We start from the raw sequence: 18,800 nt of genomic DNA, 5'->3' as shown, positions 1-18,800 counted from the left end.
GAAATTCCAAAGTTGTCTATGAATAGATGCAGAAATTCATTGGCTATCTTATTCTTCCCTTTTATACACAGCAAAATCAAATTTGGGGGGCTTTTCAAAAATGGTGAAAGTTGCTTAGACCATGGTCAAAAAGTAGCTCCTTGGGTGCACTTTCTGTCTCTTGGGGTGCTGCCTTCAATCTGATATTCATTTTGGCTCAGATCAGTTGTAAATACCAGCCTGTTTCTATGAAATGTAACTAGTGTTTGCCCTGGGCTGATGGGACAGCCACGTGCTGTTTGCTCTGTCAGAAGCTGTACCCGAGTCTCCACAGTGCATTATTCAGATCAGCTCACACAAACCAGCTGTCCTAATTCCAGGTGGATTGTTAGAAATCTTTTTACTTACAGCAGCAGCTGTGCCACCTGGTAGTTTAAAGAGCAGTAGCTGGATGAATCAACCATTGTTAAAACTCACTTTTTATCTGGTAAAGAGTTTGCATAAACTAGCATAACTCAACATTTCCAGCATGGTCTATACTGAAAGGCTTATCTGTATTAGGTTGTTTGCTTATTGCCAGCGCCAATCATTTTAAAAACTGAACCTAATCTACATGCCAAAATTGGATTTGTAAAATTTGCAATTCTATTTCCCATATTATTTATTCTGGATCCCAAATACATAAGCTATGCCCCTCATAGTTTTTACATTCATGGGCATAGATTGCTGTAAATGCTGTCATTGATTTTTTTTGAATATATAATGAAACTGCTCATACTGGGATTATTGATAAAGGAAAGGTTGAAATATAGAATGTTTCACTGATGCCTTGTTATTTGTGAGAAAAATAACTCCAAATAACCACTAACAACCATTTCTAAGTAGAACTCTTCTACATAGTGTTTTAGCAAACAAGATTTATTGGTGAACAGTAATCACATGTAAAAAATGGTAAATAAAAAATGGCTAAAGAAAAAAGCAGCAAAAGCAAACCCACAAAGGAGCTAACATCCTTTAAAAGACAATGTGTTTGAGTGGGTTATGTAATTAAATAAGTCCTCTGCTATCTTCTTTTAAGCTTTTCTTAGCATGTGTGTGCATGTGTGCACATGTTCATACACTGAACCTAAAAGTGTGATTTAAGTCTTTACAGACAATATAAGTAAACATAACATAGTATTTTAAGTTCTAAATTAATTGGATTCAAATTCAGAATGTTTATACTTTTTTTCCTCACTTAGTTCAAACCTGGCCTACAAGTTACTTAATTTTTAAGACTATGTTTTGTAATCCCTAGACATTATCTAATTACATAGATAGATATAAATATAGATAGACTTCTGAAGTTAAGACTATATAAACTGATAAAGAAATATGGCTATACATATATTTTTAATAACTGTTTTTTATAGCTAGAATGTTTAAATAACATTCTCTCTTTATGGAGGACAACCTGTTTAATAAATAAAGCATTTTAATGAATGCTGCTTTAAATTAATCTTTGCACAGATACCTTTTATTTACATCACTTATTATTATGACATTTCTTAGGCTAATACATTTTTTTTTTTTTTTTTTTTTAAAGGAAAGACAGAGAGAAGGAAGGAAGGATAGAAGGAAGGAAGGGAAACATTTTTAAACATTTTCTTGTTTTATTGTATTCTGTTTCTCCGTTTTTGTTACATGGGCTGGGGCCGGGAATCGAACCGAGGTCCTCCGGCATAGCAGGCAAGCACTTTGCCCGCTGAGCCACCGCGGCCCGCCCGCTAATACATTTTTTAACCTATTCAGTAAGAAAAGTTGATACGTTTTCCTTATAATTAAAGTTGCCTTATATTCCCTATCAGTGCATATCAATTTGTATTTCAACTGATAACAATGCCATCTTGGTTAAAAGCAAATGCTTTCACCTATATTAAAATTTTTTCTTCTGAAAAAAATTAAAAATGCACCTCTCAAACTGACTTTTGTCATTTATTGAAAGCCACCTTGAGTCTGTATGGTATAATGGAATGTTCATTAGATGAAGACTCAGGAAATCCTGTTTCTAATACTGATAGTCACTAAAAGTTGGGTAACCCTGAAAATTTTCTCAAATTTCATTTCAAAATTCTGCTTTGTCACCATCTAAGTGTAGTCCTACTTCCCAAGATATAATCATATATTGCATAGAGGCCTAAGTGATACTTTATAATATTCTATTTAGAAAACTGATTAATATTCTTTGAAAAGATCTGTGAGAGAAAATTTTTAAGATGTTTTTGCTTTAATGCTAATCATATTTTATACTATTTAACAACTAATGTTATGGGCTCAAGATAGATATTTATTTTACATATAAGTAATTTAATATTTGGAGTGTAGCCCCATTCCTCTTGTGACAGTTAAATAAACTGAAGGCCTAAGAGATAATCTGTTAAAATTCACACAACATAGTGGCAATATATTCAAAAGCACAATCTTGGAGGTGGAAGGATCTCATATGTCCATCTGATCCACATCTCCAGGACTTTTGTCTTCAAAAGTTGTCCAACCCCAATGCCTTGTTCCTGTATAAGAAGCCTTCCTAAAATACTCTTCATGATATTGTGGTGGAAAATACATAAGCAAAGAGACAGACAACACGGCTTCATTTGAAAAATCAGTCCAGTTATCCAAGAATTTGTATACAGTAAAGACTTAATGATTTCATTTCTACTCTTGAGCAAAGATGAGGCAGCAAAAGTGTGTTTTTAAGCATTAATTTAAAACATGTAGGAAAATCGGGCATACCCTAACTGAAAGGAAGGTCCTTTAGAAACCAACTAGAAGCTGTACCTTTTAGATTTCTAGTAACATGCATTAGTATCTCCCATTTGGTAAAGACAGAGTTCAAATATCACAGATGCCCTGAAGAGAAATATAAATATGCAAACAAATGTTCCAGAACCAACCAAACAAAGTTTTAGAACTTGTACCAGGTGAAGAAATGGAAATTCTATTTGATAATCTCAAGAAAGGTGCTAACATTATCATCTTGAAAGAAGCTAAGAAATATTGACTCATGTAAAATTGTGATTTTTTTTCTCTATCCTTTCATTTTGCGACTTCTATTCCTTCATATAACTGCTCAGAGCAGAGACTTAAAGCAGAAAGGTTGTAAAGTGAGGAATTTTCAGCTTCATTTTATTGACTTACCTAGCCATGAATATTTTAGAGGGAAATATCCTCTTGTACCATTGATACTTAGAAAGGGTATTGGAATTGCTGTCTGGAGATACAATTGCTTACTTACCCCCAGTCAGGCAGGAGGAGAAATTTATTGACTAAGCTCTGTACTATGAATAGTAAATCCATAAACAAGAATGCTTTCATGGAAAATCTTTATGCTCTTCAGTTATTTAAAACTATGTCCTGCTTCAAGACTGGCATTGCTCTTGGCAAGGTAGGTAAAGGTATATAAACGCAGTATCATTTTATGTCAACACGAGAGGACTTTTAGAAAGGAATGTGAGGGTGGTTGTTTTTTTCTTCTTCTGTTAGCTCTTGACACAGAAGTTTCTTTTCAGTTTAAGCCCTTTAGGGGAATTTAAAAGTGGATAAGTTTGGAGAGGCAATACTATAAAGCATTATTGGTATTTTACACCAAACTCATTAGAGTTGCAAATGATTCCTTGAGATCAGTTGTTCACAAGAAAGAGAAACCTTGAGGACTTATTTGAGAAAAGAGTTGAGGTACAATACAGGGATAGGGGAAGGGCAAAGGTGAGTCAGCATAGAAATGCTAAGTCAAAATCTAGAAATAGCATAATGAAAAGGTAATAAAATAATGGGCCCGAGAGTCAGATAGCTGCCAGGTGCTTGCCTGAACATGGCAGATCATTTGACTTTGCTATCCTCAATTTTACTCATCTGTACAATGAGTTACAGTTTTTAATTTTGATAAATTTGATAGATATCAAAATTTTAATGATGATATATGTTAGTAGTTCCCCTCCTTATTGTTTAATTTTGCCAAGAGTAGTCATATAGTCACCTAAGAAATAGCAGAGACATAATTAAATAGACTTGCAGGACTGACTTAAGAAAAATAATGTTATTAATGTTTATAAACATTAATTTCCAGATAATTTATAAATTCTGCATGGACATCCATTCATTTTTACGGGTACTACTGACAGCTACACTTTATTCAAAATCCTTTCCAGTAAAAGTACACAAAACATATGAGAAAGGGTAAAGATCCCAGCGTGAGTGAAAAGTGGATTAAGGATTGAGAACCCAGTAAGTATTCCTTAAACTGAATCATAGGGTCTTTTTTTCCTTATAAAAACTTAAAAGTTCTTTCACAAAGGTCCCACATAATCAAAGCAAATGAATGAATAAAATGAAACATACATAAAGAAAAGACTTTATTTGTATTCGTACTTTTTTTTTTCTTTTGGTAAACCAACTGCCTGAATCTCAGTAGGATTCCCCAAGTCCTTATCAGGTTTTGACACACGGACTTATCTTTATTTTCCTCTAGTTGCCCTATGAGAAATGAAGATTGTAAATCTAGATATCTCAAAACCCTCATATGCTGAGCTCAGTGGTTAGAAAGGTATAGAAGTACAGCCCATTCATCAAGAATTGTACATAATACAAAAAACATTTTATCTATGCTGCTACCTGACCTGTGAAAATGTGAAATTGACCATCAGAGTGTTAAGCATTTATACCAGGGAAGATAAAAGACTGAGGACCGTTAAGAGTTATCACGTCCAAGTGTCTAGGTCATAAATCAGTACTGATACAATAGCCATGCCTTGCAGAGACACATTTTATTAAAAGAATGTAGAGTACTTCTTGACCCTAGAAATCCTATAGTTAATATTGAAACTATATCCATCCTATAATTAATATTGAGAGTAACAATAATCAGAAGATAAAAACAAAGCTTTCTCGTTACATACATTTCATTTAGATATAAATCAAGCATTAGACATGCATGTGTTTTGCTTCCTAAAAAGATAGATTTGGATGCTATATATTTTTAAATATGTCACAGGACTGCAATTTAAGATTTCCCATGAACAATATTAGACAATATAAATATGAGTAATGCTGTGCATGAAAAAAGACAAAAGTTCAAACATTTATTATTCAAGAAAAAGTACATTTTAGGGCATGATTTATTTTAAAGTGTATTTAATGCTGTATTTGATGACACTTGCCTTTTTAAAACCTCTGGCATATGAGCCTGAGATAATCGCACAAATTCCCAGTGATTTGACCACAAAATTAAACTTCTCTCTATCCATCACCCTTACAAATCCCCCCCAACAGGAACCAACTGCATATAGCCTGTCAGTTCATAACCTACCTCTTTCTATCTCTGTCCTGCTGACAGTATGTCCCTTCACCAACTAATTGAACAGATGCACCCAGAACTGCTTCCTAAAGATCCACAAAGCTGGGCTTTGATGGACAGCAGAAACTGGCACAATATGAAAACAAAAGCCTTTTAACTGAGAGCACTGCTTTGTTCTGCTTAGAACTTTAAGGTCACTCCAGCTCATTCTGGCTGCTGTGAAGATCTTAATTTTTACTCACCAATTTACTTGCAGCTGTCATTCTTTCCAATATTAAAAGTTCAGCTCATCAAGTGTGGGGAATTGGGGGAGGCAGAAATGAGAAGAGCTTGTTGAAAACTAAAAGCAGCAGAAACAAGTAAAATCTGGCTTGGCTCTCAAGTACAAAAAGTTATTTTCAAAGCCTATAAATTATGACATAGTGATTAGCATGTAATTTAAATATATTTAAACAACAATTATATCACATTCCCAGCCCAGCTAATTGGCCTCACAGATGTTCCCTTGGAGCTGGATTGGCCTTCCAGGGGGGAATGAATAAGGTACTTTTTATCATGGAAAACAGAAAAGAAGCAAATGCAAAAAATGGAAACAGAAACATAAAAAGCAGCCAGTAACCCTAAAAACAATGACTGCTAAAGGGGCTTTGCTTAGCATTTTTTTCCATTTTAATGCTGAAAACACAGAAAAGCATGAAGATGCTTCTATTCCTGTGATACTAGTTGGCAGAATGTACAGATGTGGAGTTGGCAGGTTGCTGACTGAATGAAAGATTCGTCCGAGCGGGGACAGTGGATGCATTTTAATATAGCGTGGCCTTGTGTGATGCCTAGGAACAGACAGACTGCAAGTCCAGTTATTTTTAATCAACACCTTTACAACTGAAAGAGTTCTAGCGAAGACAATGAATACAGATAATAAACTGTTTCCTAAAGAAGAATGGCTTGTGAGATATTCACTTGATCATTTATCTCTCAAGTTTTATAAAATGCAAAGTGCTAATTCCCCACTGATGATCCTAAACTAGCATTTGCCAGGACAGCTGCAACTCTTGCAAGGTAAGAAGTAAAAGGGACAAGGGTAATTACTAATATTTTGAATAGCTTGCCTTCCAATATGTAATGATAGAATGGAAATTAATTCTCTCCACCTCATTTCTCTCTTGCTTTTTCTTCTAAATAATCTCAGTTAATGTTTGACAGTAGAGTAAATTCCAAAAGATCGCAAGCCTTTTCTCTCTTAGTCCATTGCTGTATCTCCAAACACCTACTAGAGTGCACAAAACATTGTAAGGCTCTAGTAAGTATTTGTTAAATACTAGTTAAATAATCAGGGTTGAATGATGAGGGTAAATCCAGGGTTTGTAATTTGATAACATTCCATCAGATGGCTGACATGTTTCTTTTAACACCCCTCTATTTTACAAATCAGAGGACACTATAGAAAACTCCTTTCTTAAATTTTCTCAACAAATTCATTCAATTTCATTTCTTTCTAAAAGATAGCAAAATACACCTGAAAGGCAAACTCACCAAGAACGAGGTGAGAAGGAAGGAGTTCAGGCAGAGGTTTTATTTCAGGAACAAACAGAATTGCCTGGATAGCACACAGAGGGAGCAGCCACGCTGGAGCAGAGGGAGCCAGGGTTTTTATGGCTTGGGTGCAGGTATTGGGGCGGTCGGGGGTGGGTAGACTTGGCAACAGCAGGCTAATGGTTTCCATTCTGCTCTGTGACATTGTTTCCAGGACAGGCTGACCATGTGTGGTCACAGAGGGTGGTCTTAGAACTATGGGTTTTGATTCTACATTGTTTTCAGGGCAGGCTGACCTTTTGTGGTTGCGGGGGTGGACCCAGGACTATGGGTTTCCATCCTACTTGGTGAACGGGTCTTAGGGAAGTAGGGGAGGTTTTCTCCCCGTCCTTCAGACCTAACAACACCTATATTTAAGATGTTTAGAGAACAGAAAAGAATTTTTAAATGCCTCTTTAATGAGTAGTTTTGGCAATTCAATTGATTGCTTGACTTAAAAATTTTAAGTTTAGCAGACTTGAATATTTATTTATATTTATATTTAGTACAGAGCTTACAAAGTTTATGCATATACATTATCTCACTTTATCCTCATTAAGAGTAATGAGAGAGGTCAAGGGTGAAAATGAGGCCTGAGTTATTTCATGATTTGTCCAAATTCATGCCACTCACAATTGGGACTGGAGCCCACAGCTTCTAACAAGCTGTAGAACAATCTATTGTGCAATACTGCCTCCTATACATTGCATTATGAAATATATCTCTTAACTTTCCATCTCATCCTCTTCAATGTCCTGTGAGTTACATGATATAACTCGATGACTGAGCTATGCGGGGGAACTGAAATGAGAACTCAACTGTAGTGATTCAGAACTTGTCCCTTGATCACTCCAGCACAGTAATTTAGTTCAGGGAAAATTCTGTGTTATTCAGTTGTTATTGATTTACATTAAACAGTTAATCTCCATGGGACCATATTCTTCTTAAATTGTTTTATGCATTTCTAAATTATACAAACATGGACCAGGCATATTTAGCTATGTTTCACATAAACAATGCAGTTGTCCTTAAGTTTTATTTTAGTCATCTCGGTTCACTTGAAGTCAGAATGTAGAGAATGTAAGCTCCATAACATCAAAATCAATTGTTTTTGTCTGCTTTATTCATTATCCCCAGTGCCTATAAATGTGTCTGACACAAGTTGGTGGTTGATGTTCAATAAATGGTTTCATGAATGAGTAATATACGCACGCACAGAAACGCACGTTTATATTAAGAAACACAGAAGATGTATTAAAAACAGGTTGGGGAGAAAAAAACAGGTTGGGTATTCAAACAAGCCTTTCTCCTTACTCCAAGGAACATTGCCCATAATATAATATTTTTACATACACCTTTTACTTAGTCCATTAGCTGGAGTATTAAGCTTTAGGAATATACATGTCATTAAAAAAAAAAAAACAAAACTGAGGCCTGGTTTTGACTGATTCTAAATAAACAAAAAGCAACATAAAGCATGTTTCCAAGAAATGAATTGATTTTCCACGATCATCTGAGAATTCCATAATTTTAAAAGAAAAGTAAGACTGAAGAGAAAATAGTATGCACCTTTTTAAAAGGAGGTGCTAAGAAGTTGACCCTTTGCTTAAAGGGTAAAAAATAAATATAACTTGACAACTAAAATTATTCCAGCCAAATTGAAATCTTCTTCCACCTCCTTCTAGATAAGTGTCTTCTTTTAAGAGGAAAGTTAATACTGCAATATATGACCATTTCAGTCATTTGATGTATCAAGAAAGCAAGCTTTCTTCATGTAAATCTTATCATTAATTATTTACTAATCTTTCTCTCTCCTAGAGGAAATCAGAAAAATTTTATTGTCAACATATTCTTTCAACTATTGAAAAATTTAATTTTTTCTATGCAATTTTCCTTTTCAGAGACTAAATGAAAATATTTAACTTTCCCAAGACACATAAATAAAACCTCAAATGGTCAGAGTGCATAAAATGTTACCATTTAGCAAACTTCACTGTTGTGCATATTTTTCCCTTTGGTTCATGCAGCTCATGTGGCTTTCCTTTTTCTTTCTTTTTTTCTTTTTTTTTTTTTTTGTCATTCATATGACCTCTTATTATATCCATCATTCCATTTTTCTTTCCTATTAGAGTGAAATTGGACACAGCCCTCCTCCTGCGTACACCCCTATGTCAGGAGTAAGTATTTCACAATCAACATTCATCTTTTAGGATTTTTGGTGTTTCCTCTCTTCCATCTTCACATAATTTCCTCATTTTGCCTTTGCCAACAGTGAATTAAGAAATTGCTGTAGATTCTGCAGCCTCCTTCATGGATGTGTTTTATCGCACTAGATAATGTATGATATCTCATCCTTGTATTAACAGTAGCTTTCAGTTTTTTGTGCGAAGGAATTACCAAATTATGCTTCTGGGTAAGGAAGTTATCTTTACTTCTGTGATTGTAGTTTGTGTGCCAGAAAGGTAGAATCTCAACGATGACCTTCTGGACAGGTACTAGAGATTCAGAGTCATAATAACCACAGAATGGAAGGCACTAAAGAAATATCACTATTCAAAACACTAATTTTTCTATTCTTAATGGCAGCTGTCTATAATTAATCACACTGCCATTTGTCATGAAAATTCACTTTTAATTTTATGTCACCAGTAGGCTATTGTGGGAAAAGGAGATGAAATACTTTTCATTAGGTCATATTTTGGTTAGCAAAATAAATAAATAAATAAATAGTTTTTCCATTTATTATCCCATGATAAGAAAAATTGGAATTTTAGGTATTTCTAGTCTATAATTTAAATTCTTTAGTGTTAGGAATTATTTTAAGATACTATGACTTTTCTCTGCAAGACAAGCTTTACTATCCTTCTGGTTATTAATAGTCTCTCTCTCTTTTTTTTTTTTTTACAACTCTTGTTAATACAAATTTCTCTCCAACTGTGTTTCTCCTATTAACAGAACCAGTTCGTATACCGAGATGGAGGTTTTGCTACAGAACAAGGAGTGTCTGTGCCCTACAGAGCTACGACCAGCACAATCCCGGAAGCTCCAGTTTCTCAAGGTGCCACAGCTGAGGTGTTTGACGACTCCTGCTGTAACGGCACCCTGCGTAAGCCGGTGGCGCCCCATGTCCAAGAGGACAGCAGCACCCAGAGGTACAGTGCTGACCCCACAGTGTTTGCCCCAGAAAGGAGCCCACGAGGAGAACTGGATGAAGAAGGTTACATGACACCTATGCGAGACAAACCCAAACAAGGTACAATCAGAATGTCCAGGAATGATTGCCATCTAATGTTCGTTTCCATCCCATAAGCAAAGTATAGAGGGGAAACTGCCAAAGAGTCAGACCTACATAATGTCTGTGACCCAACAATGACACAGACCCCCGCTACTCAAGATCATCTCCAAATCAGTAGCATCCACAACATCTAAGGGCTTTTGAGAAATGAGAACTTGAAGCTCCACCTGATTCTGAATGTGCATTTTAGAAAGATCCCTAGACAATTTGTATGCATGTTCCAGCTTGAGAAGCACTGACAAATCTTTACTGTGATATCTGAATGAGGTAGCATATCACAAGATCTCAGATTTTCTTTGGATTTTTTGTGGAGACATAAAGCTGGCATTGCTGGCAAAAGTATTAAAAGCTTCTGATGCCACCAATAAAGGCTTTGTTGACCCACTAAAATGATGTTATTCAACCGATCTAATTTATTATAGGAAATTTATTTCTTGTATGACACATTTCAAGAATTAAGGTTCTAAACACTGAGTGATATATACTTCTGTGTACACCCCCAAGACTTGAAACATTAAAGGTTTACAGTTCTACAAAGCACAGCAATAGCTCATAGTAACATATTAAATACCCAGTTAACATTTCAATTTTAGAAAAAAAACCTTTCTTTCTATGTTAACAGCATCACAAAATGAAAAACATGGATAATTAAGTGTTATTAAAAGTTATGATAATATCTCTCAGAGTTTTCAGTGTCAACAATAAACTATATTTTAAGACTGCATAAAGGTCCATTATATTGGTTTTTATATGGCCATTTTCATTTTCATGAAATACAATTTAAGGATCCCTAAGTATATATTATAAATTATCTATGTAAATATATCTGTCTAAGAATACGTAAAAATTTAAATGTAATGAAGAAATGGATGTTTATAGTAGCTCAGTAGTAACACAAATGTAGGTTTTGAGAAGATATGGCAGATTCCCCTGCAAGCAGAGTCCTCTCTGGGAGGATTGTCAGCTCAACCATAAAGTAAAATATATTCCTCCAACATAACTGCATAGCTATCCACGTTTGTATCCAGACAATAGATAAATAGATTACCCTGAGAAAAGGCAGTATAAGCTTTCTAAGAGAAAAGCAAGTAAGTCTTGTTTACTGAGTCTGTAGAGCAGCCCCAGATTTTGTCTCTGAATACAGAGACCCAAGTTTCTGTAGAAGATTATTATACTCTCGCCTAGTGCTCAGAGTATACAATGTTAGTATAGATGGTGTCTACACTTTCAAATAAGAAATTTCTCAACTATCTTGAATCTGGCATTCTACACTGATACTTGCCAAGGTCTCTTAGATCATGGTAATTGAGAACATTTGTCAAGATTCTTTAACTGTTTAGGCTTTATAAAAACCAGGTAACACAGTTCTCATACATGTTAGGTAGCAGGAAGAAAATTCTCATACATGTTAGGTAGCAGGAAGAAAATAATCTAACCAAAGGAAGGTCATAAACTTCTCTTGAGTTTTTGTCAAGGGCAGTGTGTCTAAAATTTTTAATTACAGCATTCAGAGAATTTGTCTTCTTCTCTCTTTTTTATTTTTTAAGGGATACTGAAATCTCAGCCTATCTTGTTTTGTTTATTTGTTTTTTTAACAGTTTAGAATAAAGGTGGTCAATATTTTATTCAGGAATCTGGTAAGAAATATCAAATTTTGGCTCCCCAGTGTAAGCCCCTTATAAGTGTGTTAAAACATTTCTCTTAGAATGACATTAGATTTAAGATCTTTTCAAAGTAAAACATATTAATAAATTAAAAGCTCATCTTAATCCTGTAGGGGTAATAATGAAACAGTGCAATAAAACAAGATGATTACTCAAAAGGAGTTAGAAGTCCTGAATTCCAGTTCAACACTAATTATGTCCTGCATAGATCATTTACTCTCAGTTTCCTCTTTATAAAGCTGGGAAAATAAGTCTTACACTTTTTTGTGCATAGGGTTGTTGTGAATATGAAATAATAGTCCCTTGTAAATTGTTGAACTATAATTCATGTGTATAATGGTGGAATATTAATTACTGCCATTTAACTTAGACATGATGCTAAGTACTTAAGTATATCCAGCATGCCAATATCCAAGGAAAAATTACCCTGGTTTGCTGAGATTTTTCTATGTATTAGGCTATTTAGTGTATAGAAAGTTTGTTTCAGAATGGCATCACTTAAACAAAAACTTATTCCTTCTCCATGCCCCAGCTCCAAAAGAGAAGTAGCTTAATATCATTTTTCTGTATATAGAAGAGAGGACAGAAGAAGGAAAAAAAATATGGACAATAAACAAATGGGGTAGAATTAAGCTTGAGGAGAACAGCTTTAATGGACAGTAGTATTTTTTTTAATTCCAGGCCAGTATCTATATAGCTGAATTTATTAGGTTGACCCCTACAAATAATTGCTATTTGACTAGATTTAACCTTAAAAATCACTATTCCATATGGTTCAGCTTAATAGTTTGCTATTTTGTGCTTATGTTTAGCCATTGGAAATACATCCATGAAATTACACTTTATGTTAAGTCTGTGTATTGTCAAGCAAGTCAGCTAGAGGCATGTTAGATGTCTGTCGGGTTTGTTTTAGTAGTTGGTCTTTTCCTCAGGTGTCTCTTATTCTACGTGAAAAACTTTTGGGGGAACATCTACTCTCAAATCTTCCTTACCTGTTGATTCACAGCAAACTCCATCAACTTAAAAACACTATCCTTTCATCTACTCATTTGGTGTGGAATTAAGTTATATTCACCTTGGTTTTCCAATATCCTTTATAAAAATTCTGATTTGTCCACATGTAAAGACTATTGAACCCTGACAGGTATCTATTTCTTCCAACCTAAATTACTGACTTTTAGAAAACTGAGCATTTAAACAACTGATTCCTTATGTATGAGAGAGAAATGCAATTAGAAGAAAAAAGGTAGATTCTGGGGGATGGGGAACTGACCCTGGCCTTGTCGGGGCTTCATTTTGTAACTAACGTATGTGGTCCACTTACGGCAGTAGTAATCTCCAAAATAGCCATCGTGAGAATTCATGAAACCAAATCTCTAGCTTTGGTTGCTGCAGAGAAAGAAACTAACCATTCTGTATTAGTTTCATGTGGTTAACATTTCCAGAAAGCAGATGTAAACTGATATTTATCTGTTCCTTCAGAATACCTGAACCCCGTGGAGGAGAATCCTTTTGTTTCTCGGAGAAAAAATGGTGACCTTCAAGCTTTGGATAATCCTGAATATCACAATGCTTCTAATGGGCCACCCAAGGCAGAGGATGAGTATGTGAATGAGCCACTGTACCTCAACACCTTCGCCAACGCCTTGGGGAATGCAGAGTACCTGAAGAACAACGTGCTATCCGTGCCAGAGAAGGCCAAGAAAGCTTTCGATAACCCTGACTATTGGAACCACAGCCTGCCACCAAGGAGCACCCTTCAGCACCCAGACTACCTGCAGGAGTACAGCACAAAATATTTTTATAAACAGAATGGACGGATCCGGCCTATTGTGGCAGAGAATCCTGAATACCTCTCTGAGTTCTCACTGAAGCCAGGCACTGTGCTGCCTCCTCCACCCTACAGACACCGAAATACTGTGGTGTAAACCCAGCAGTGGTCTTAAGATGGAGAGACAAGCCCACTCCAATTTCCCTTCCCCCTCTCTTTGTCTTGTGGTCTTCCTTCTATTCCCATGGCCAGTGGTTTTGACACTTCCCAATGGAAGATTTAAAGATGCAGCAATAGTTATGTGCTTCTCTAACTGGAATGTTAGAAGGAACGACCGAAAGAGAAAGACAGGAGGAACCACACTGTTTCTTAATTTCTCTGCATGGGTTGGTCAGGAGAATGAAACAGCTAGAGAAGGGCCAGCAAATAAAAGACAGTACTGCCCGCTGTCAAACTAATTTCTCAGTTTTCCCTTCCTTCCATCCTTCCTTCTTTCCCCTTCCTCTTCCTTTCTTTCAATTTACATGCTTGAAGAAGACCCATGCTTTCTATTCCTATACACAGGAACTAATGTGTACATATTTAGCATCCCTGTAAATCATAACATTTCCATTAGAACAAGAGTCAACCTTTGCTCTCACATATGCTAGTAATTGGGATTGAGAATCCAGTTTCTTTCCCCCAACAGTTTCTATCCTGGCAAGTAAGAACAGCCAACCCAGCTTTCATAAATTTTGAATCTCCATAAAAACTATAATAATTATGTTTGAAAGCTTTTAGCTTTTACTTTTGTGTTACTTTGGCCTGTCCCTTCATATTAATTTCTCCCCTATTTCTGAGTTTGAGTTTTAATTGCAAAGATTTCTACATCAGATCTTCTTATGTGTTGCTAAAAGTTGATAGTTTAAGTGAGGAATAATTTTAATATGATATAAAGGCCAATGTTTTAAATATATCTTTAAAATTAGAAAAGGTGGGCAAGATGTTAGTCAAATGCCATATCCAATCTAGCTTTCATGTTTTGCACTATTGAATATGACCACTCCCCAATCCCTGTCATTCTTCAACATTTTATTTTCCTTCATAAATGACAGTACTGGATAGGCAGTTGGTAATCTGAAGAGTAGAAGGAAAACTAAGAGACAGTTCTGTGTGGTTCATGACAACTACTGACATTTTCAGGGATGATCCAATGGGGACTCCATTGCACTGGAAGGAACACACTGGATTGGGTATGTCTACTTGGCAGATACTCAGAAATGTAGTTTGCACTTAAGATATAATTTTATTTGTTCTCTTTCCGAACTCCATTTTGGAATTTGAATGAAGCAATATGGAAGCAACCAGCAAATTAACTAATTTAAGTACATTTTTTAAAAAGAGTTATGATAAAGAAAGACTGTGGAAATGCCAAACCAAGGAAATTAGGACTTTGGAACAATATCCAGAGATTGTGGTGAAAGGGCAAGCACATTATCAACATGTGATGTCAGTTTTGCCATGCAAGGAAAGTTGTCAAGTTTGTAAACTCCATATGAAGGAATGCAAGTAAGGATTGGAGGAATTCCATGGAATTTCTAGTATGAGGACTCTATTTATATTAAGTAGAAGGTAACTCTTTGCACATAAATTGGTATAACAAAAACTCAAACATTCATGACTCATAAATAGGTCCTTGGGTCAAAAGTTGTAAATAAACATGAAGAATCCTCTCTTGTAATTATTTTAATATCCAACATACTAATCTTTTGATATTTTGTATAATAACTCCTTTTCTTTAAGTACAGTATCCCAGTTCTAGAACCATCTCTACTGTATCATTTTAAAGGAATAGGTATTGAGTTAAATGAGTGATGGGCACAAAGGCAGGAGTAAATCTCCAGAAAAAGAGGACATCACATCAGTAGTTAGGAAAGTTGGATATAAGTTTCTCTTTTCTAGGTAATTCTGCCTCAAGTCATTTGAATTTTAATTATGTACACACATATATTTCTAACATTAGCTATCATGCTCAAGTTAGAGTCTATAGCTGAAAGAAAACACACTAATCTCCATTGGTAAAATAGAGCAAGTTCAGAGGAAAAAAAATCCAAAGAAGAAAAGCTAGGATTCTGCCTACCTGGAAAAAGTAAATCCATCCTAGATATTCAACTCTCTCATTTATTCAACCAATAATAATTTGGCATCTACTAAAAATACTGTGTTATGTGGGGAACACCCAGATATACAATATCAAATACAGACTAGAAGATTTATATGGAATGACATTTGAATTCCTCCATGAGTTCATTGAATCAAATTGTGTGGACTGTTTTGTTAGTAACTATCATCAAGTCACTTGTATGGCAGGAGATCTCCTGTGGACTCATTTAGGACATGAATCAAACATCTTTTAAGTTAATGTAGTTGATAAATAGGGTAGTTTCATGTTATCATTCAAACACTGATCTACAAGGATATTACAATACTAGCTGGTTGACCTATCTGGAGTCTAACTTCACCATCAAATAAAGTATGTTGTCTTTAGCCAAGAACCTTGGAAGGATCAGAGGAGGTCTCTTTCTAAGCTAAAGAAGTGAGGCAAGCTGAAACTGTGGAGTAGAGCAGGGGAGGGGTTTGTGAGACCCCTTCTTGTGACATTGTTAACCACCAACTTCTCCTGGGTTGAAGAAGAAACAAGGATTCGGGGTCACTGCCTAGCAGCTCAGTCCTCTCCCACCTTTTCAGAAGAGTCACCAGGAAAGGGGACCTCACCTAAGTCACTGTAAAAACTTGGAAATGTCTCCCTTTCTAAATAATTCTGTCCCAAGTCATCACTGGCCACACCCGTTTTGGAGGCTAGATCTTGACTTTTTCTCCTTATTTAATATGGTTTCTATTTGGATAGGGAAAGAAGAATCACTTATTTTGGGGGGAGGAAAAATCTTTTACTGTTAAGGTAAAAGAAATGAATCGTGTCAATATATTGTCCTTCCTTCAAAGAATGTAAGACCCTTCCATGTCAGTTAATCTCCTACTAACTGGAGCTGGATGCAAATGCCTCAAAATGCTCCACAGAAGACTCAGTTCTCATTCCTTTTGAATGATTTCTGTAGTACACACTTGATTGCCGTTATTTTCAGGTTTGTTTTGTTTTGTTTATTCCCCTAGGAAAATAAGTTGAGAGTGTATGAGAGGGAGAAAAAGAGTTTCTTTTCTTCTAGAGAATAACTTAGTTTAGCCCATTAGAGTGAAATTTTTTAAAAAGCCAATTAAAGATTGCAAAGGACTTTTGGAATATCAGGTTCCAGAGGCTGATTTTATCAATGGAAATATATAGAATTCAGCATGCAAATTTAAGGAAATTTAATATTAAAATGACACTGATGATACTTTTTAACTCAACAAATTTTATAGATTATAACTATCTTGGGGAATTCTATTTTCAGGAGTGAAAAAGCTGCATGGCTTCGTGGTTGTTTAAAGCAGCAGCTAGACAGGGGAGAAGAGATGTCCTTGAAACCAACATGGACCCAGAGTCACAAAGCATCATGTACTGTAAAGAGGCTTGACCTGTTGAGCAGCTCTTGCTTTTCCAAATAATAATGGGCCAGATTAGGATGAGAATTCTTTCTCTGGTAACACTCTTGAAATGGCATGAAAAACAATGCAAAAGTCAAATTAAGATTAAAACGTCCAGACTAAAAATAAGGGATTGTTTCTTGCTAGATCAGGAAGAAAGTCTGAACATCTGCAATTGACATAATTGAAATAGTGTTCTTCCAAGTGTCATAATGTTTGTGTTAATACCTTTAAAAGGAAGAACACAGCATGAAGTACAAGCATATTTCCAGTGCCCAGGAAATAGCAATAGAAGGACTGTGCGGTTGTGCTGCTAGTTGAAGTTGGAGGGCTTATCCATGTGCTTCTTGACCCATGAAAAGTGAATAAAACAAACAAAAATAGCTTTTGTTTAAGCCCAACAGGGGAGGATGTAAATACAAGCTTTTTCTAGAGCTTTCTAACCTTTATTTCAAAACTGGAATTCTTCATCTACTTGTAGTTGTTGATAATTTAACTAGTATGTGTAGTTCATAAGGTAATAGAAGAGATGATCATGAGAGCATGCATTCAACTGGGCAGAACCGTGAGGATGCTGTTAAGATATAGATTTAGCTAGATTACGAGACAGAAGATGACTTTAATACTATTAAATAAATCAAACTAGAGAACTAAAAATAAAATATGAAGTGACAAAATGCAGGATATGAAAATGTAGGATGGAGTTTTCCATAGTAAAAAAAAAAAAATAGGTTTGCCATTTAAAATTGTCATTTGTTAGGTTTAGCTGCGAAAAAGGCCTATGCAGAACTGGTTCCACTTGTGAAAACTTGCTTTTAAACATTTCAATTAAATTTTGTCTCCTATTATTCCTCTATCATTTTTTTTTTTGTTTTGAACATGGGCAGGCACCAGTAATTGAACCCAGGTTTCTGGCATGGAAGGTGAAAACTTTGCCTGCTGAGCCATGATGGCCCACCCTATTCCTCTATCATTTTTAAACATTTACGTGTGAAGAGAACTTATTATCGTTTGTTTGTGAACACCACCTTGTAGAGTTTAATGAGCAGATATGTTACATATGACTTTAAGTAAGGGGCTTTTGAAATGAAGTAAAGGAAATGTAAATGTTCTATTACCTTATATAGAGACAAACGTGTAGTGCCGTTGTACAAGCAAACAAAATGCATTTACCTACTTCCTTTTTCACCTCCTTAAATCCAAAGCTGGAACACAAAAATTGCAATTTTATATCAACAGATCCCTCTCAACTCCAAAAACAGAAGCAGGGAATTAGTAAAGAACTTTCTGATTAGTAAATCAGTAAATTAGTAAATCACTTCAAACTACGGTATTTCCATTTTTTTTCTATTTTTATTAACTGATTATTTGTAATGGGACAAATGGGAAATCCAGGTTTATAGGCTTCTAATTGTTAAAAAGCCAGATACACTTCAACTATACATGCTATAGGCAGGACATCCTGCTGTGCCTTTCTTTGCATCCGTGACTTTGGTGTGTAGCAGTTTGAAGGACAGCCTTGCACCCAGGTAGACACATAAATGAGAATGGTCTCTCCTAGTTGCCATGTGCCTGAGAATGAATCACATTAGACTGAGCAGATCAAGTAAAATTTTGAAAGACCAG

General features: G+C 35.5%; 1 protein-coding gene across 6 annotated transcripts in view; it reads left to right on the top strand.

The window, feature by feature from the left end:
* Positions 1-18,475, top strand: part of ERBB4 (erb-b2 receptor tyrosine kinase 4) — a 1,077,155-nt gene extending 1,058,680 nt beyond the window's left edge. For 4 of the 6 annotated variants that reach the window (XM_077154990.1, XM_077154987.1, XM_077154988.1 and 1 more), the window contains 3 exons: positions 9,013-9,060; positions 9,839-10,136; positions 13,325-18,475. In XM_077154990.1, coding sequence (XP_077011105.1) covers positions 9,013-9,060; positions 9,839-10,136; positions 13,325-13,770 — 792 coding nt within the window. In that variant the 3' untranslated portion in view covers positions 13,771-18,475. The remainder of the gene's footprint in view (positions 1-9,012; positions 9,061-9,838; positions 10,137-13,324) is intronic. The other 2 variants (XM_077154989.1, XM_077154992.1) reach the window with 1 other exon arrangement.
* The last annotated feature ends 325 nt before the right edge of the window (positions 18,476-18,800 follow it).

Source organism: Tamandua tetradactyla, chromosome 3, assembly GCF_023851605.1.
Source record: "Tamandua tetradactyla isolate mTamTet1 chromosome 3, mTamTet1.pri, whole genome shotgun sequence".
Classification (NCBI taxonomy): domain Eukaryota; kingdom Metazoa; phylum Chordata; class Mammalia; order Pilosa; family Myrmecophagidae; genus Tamandua; species Tamandua tetradactyla.
This window is presented reverse-complemented; position numbering and strand designations above follow the sequence as displayed.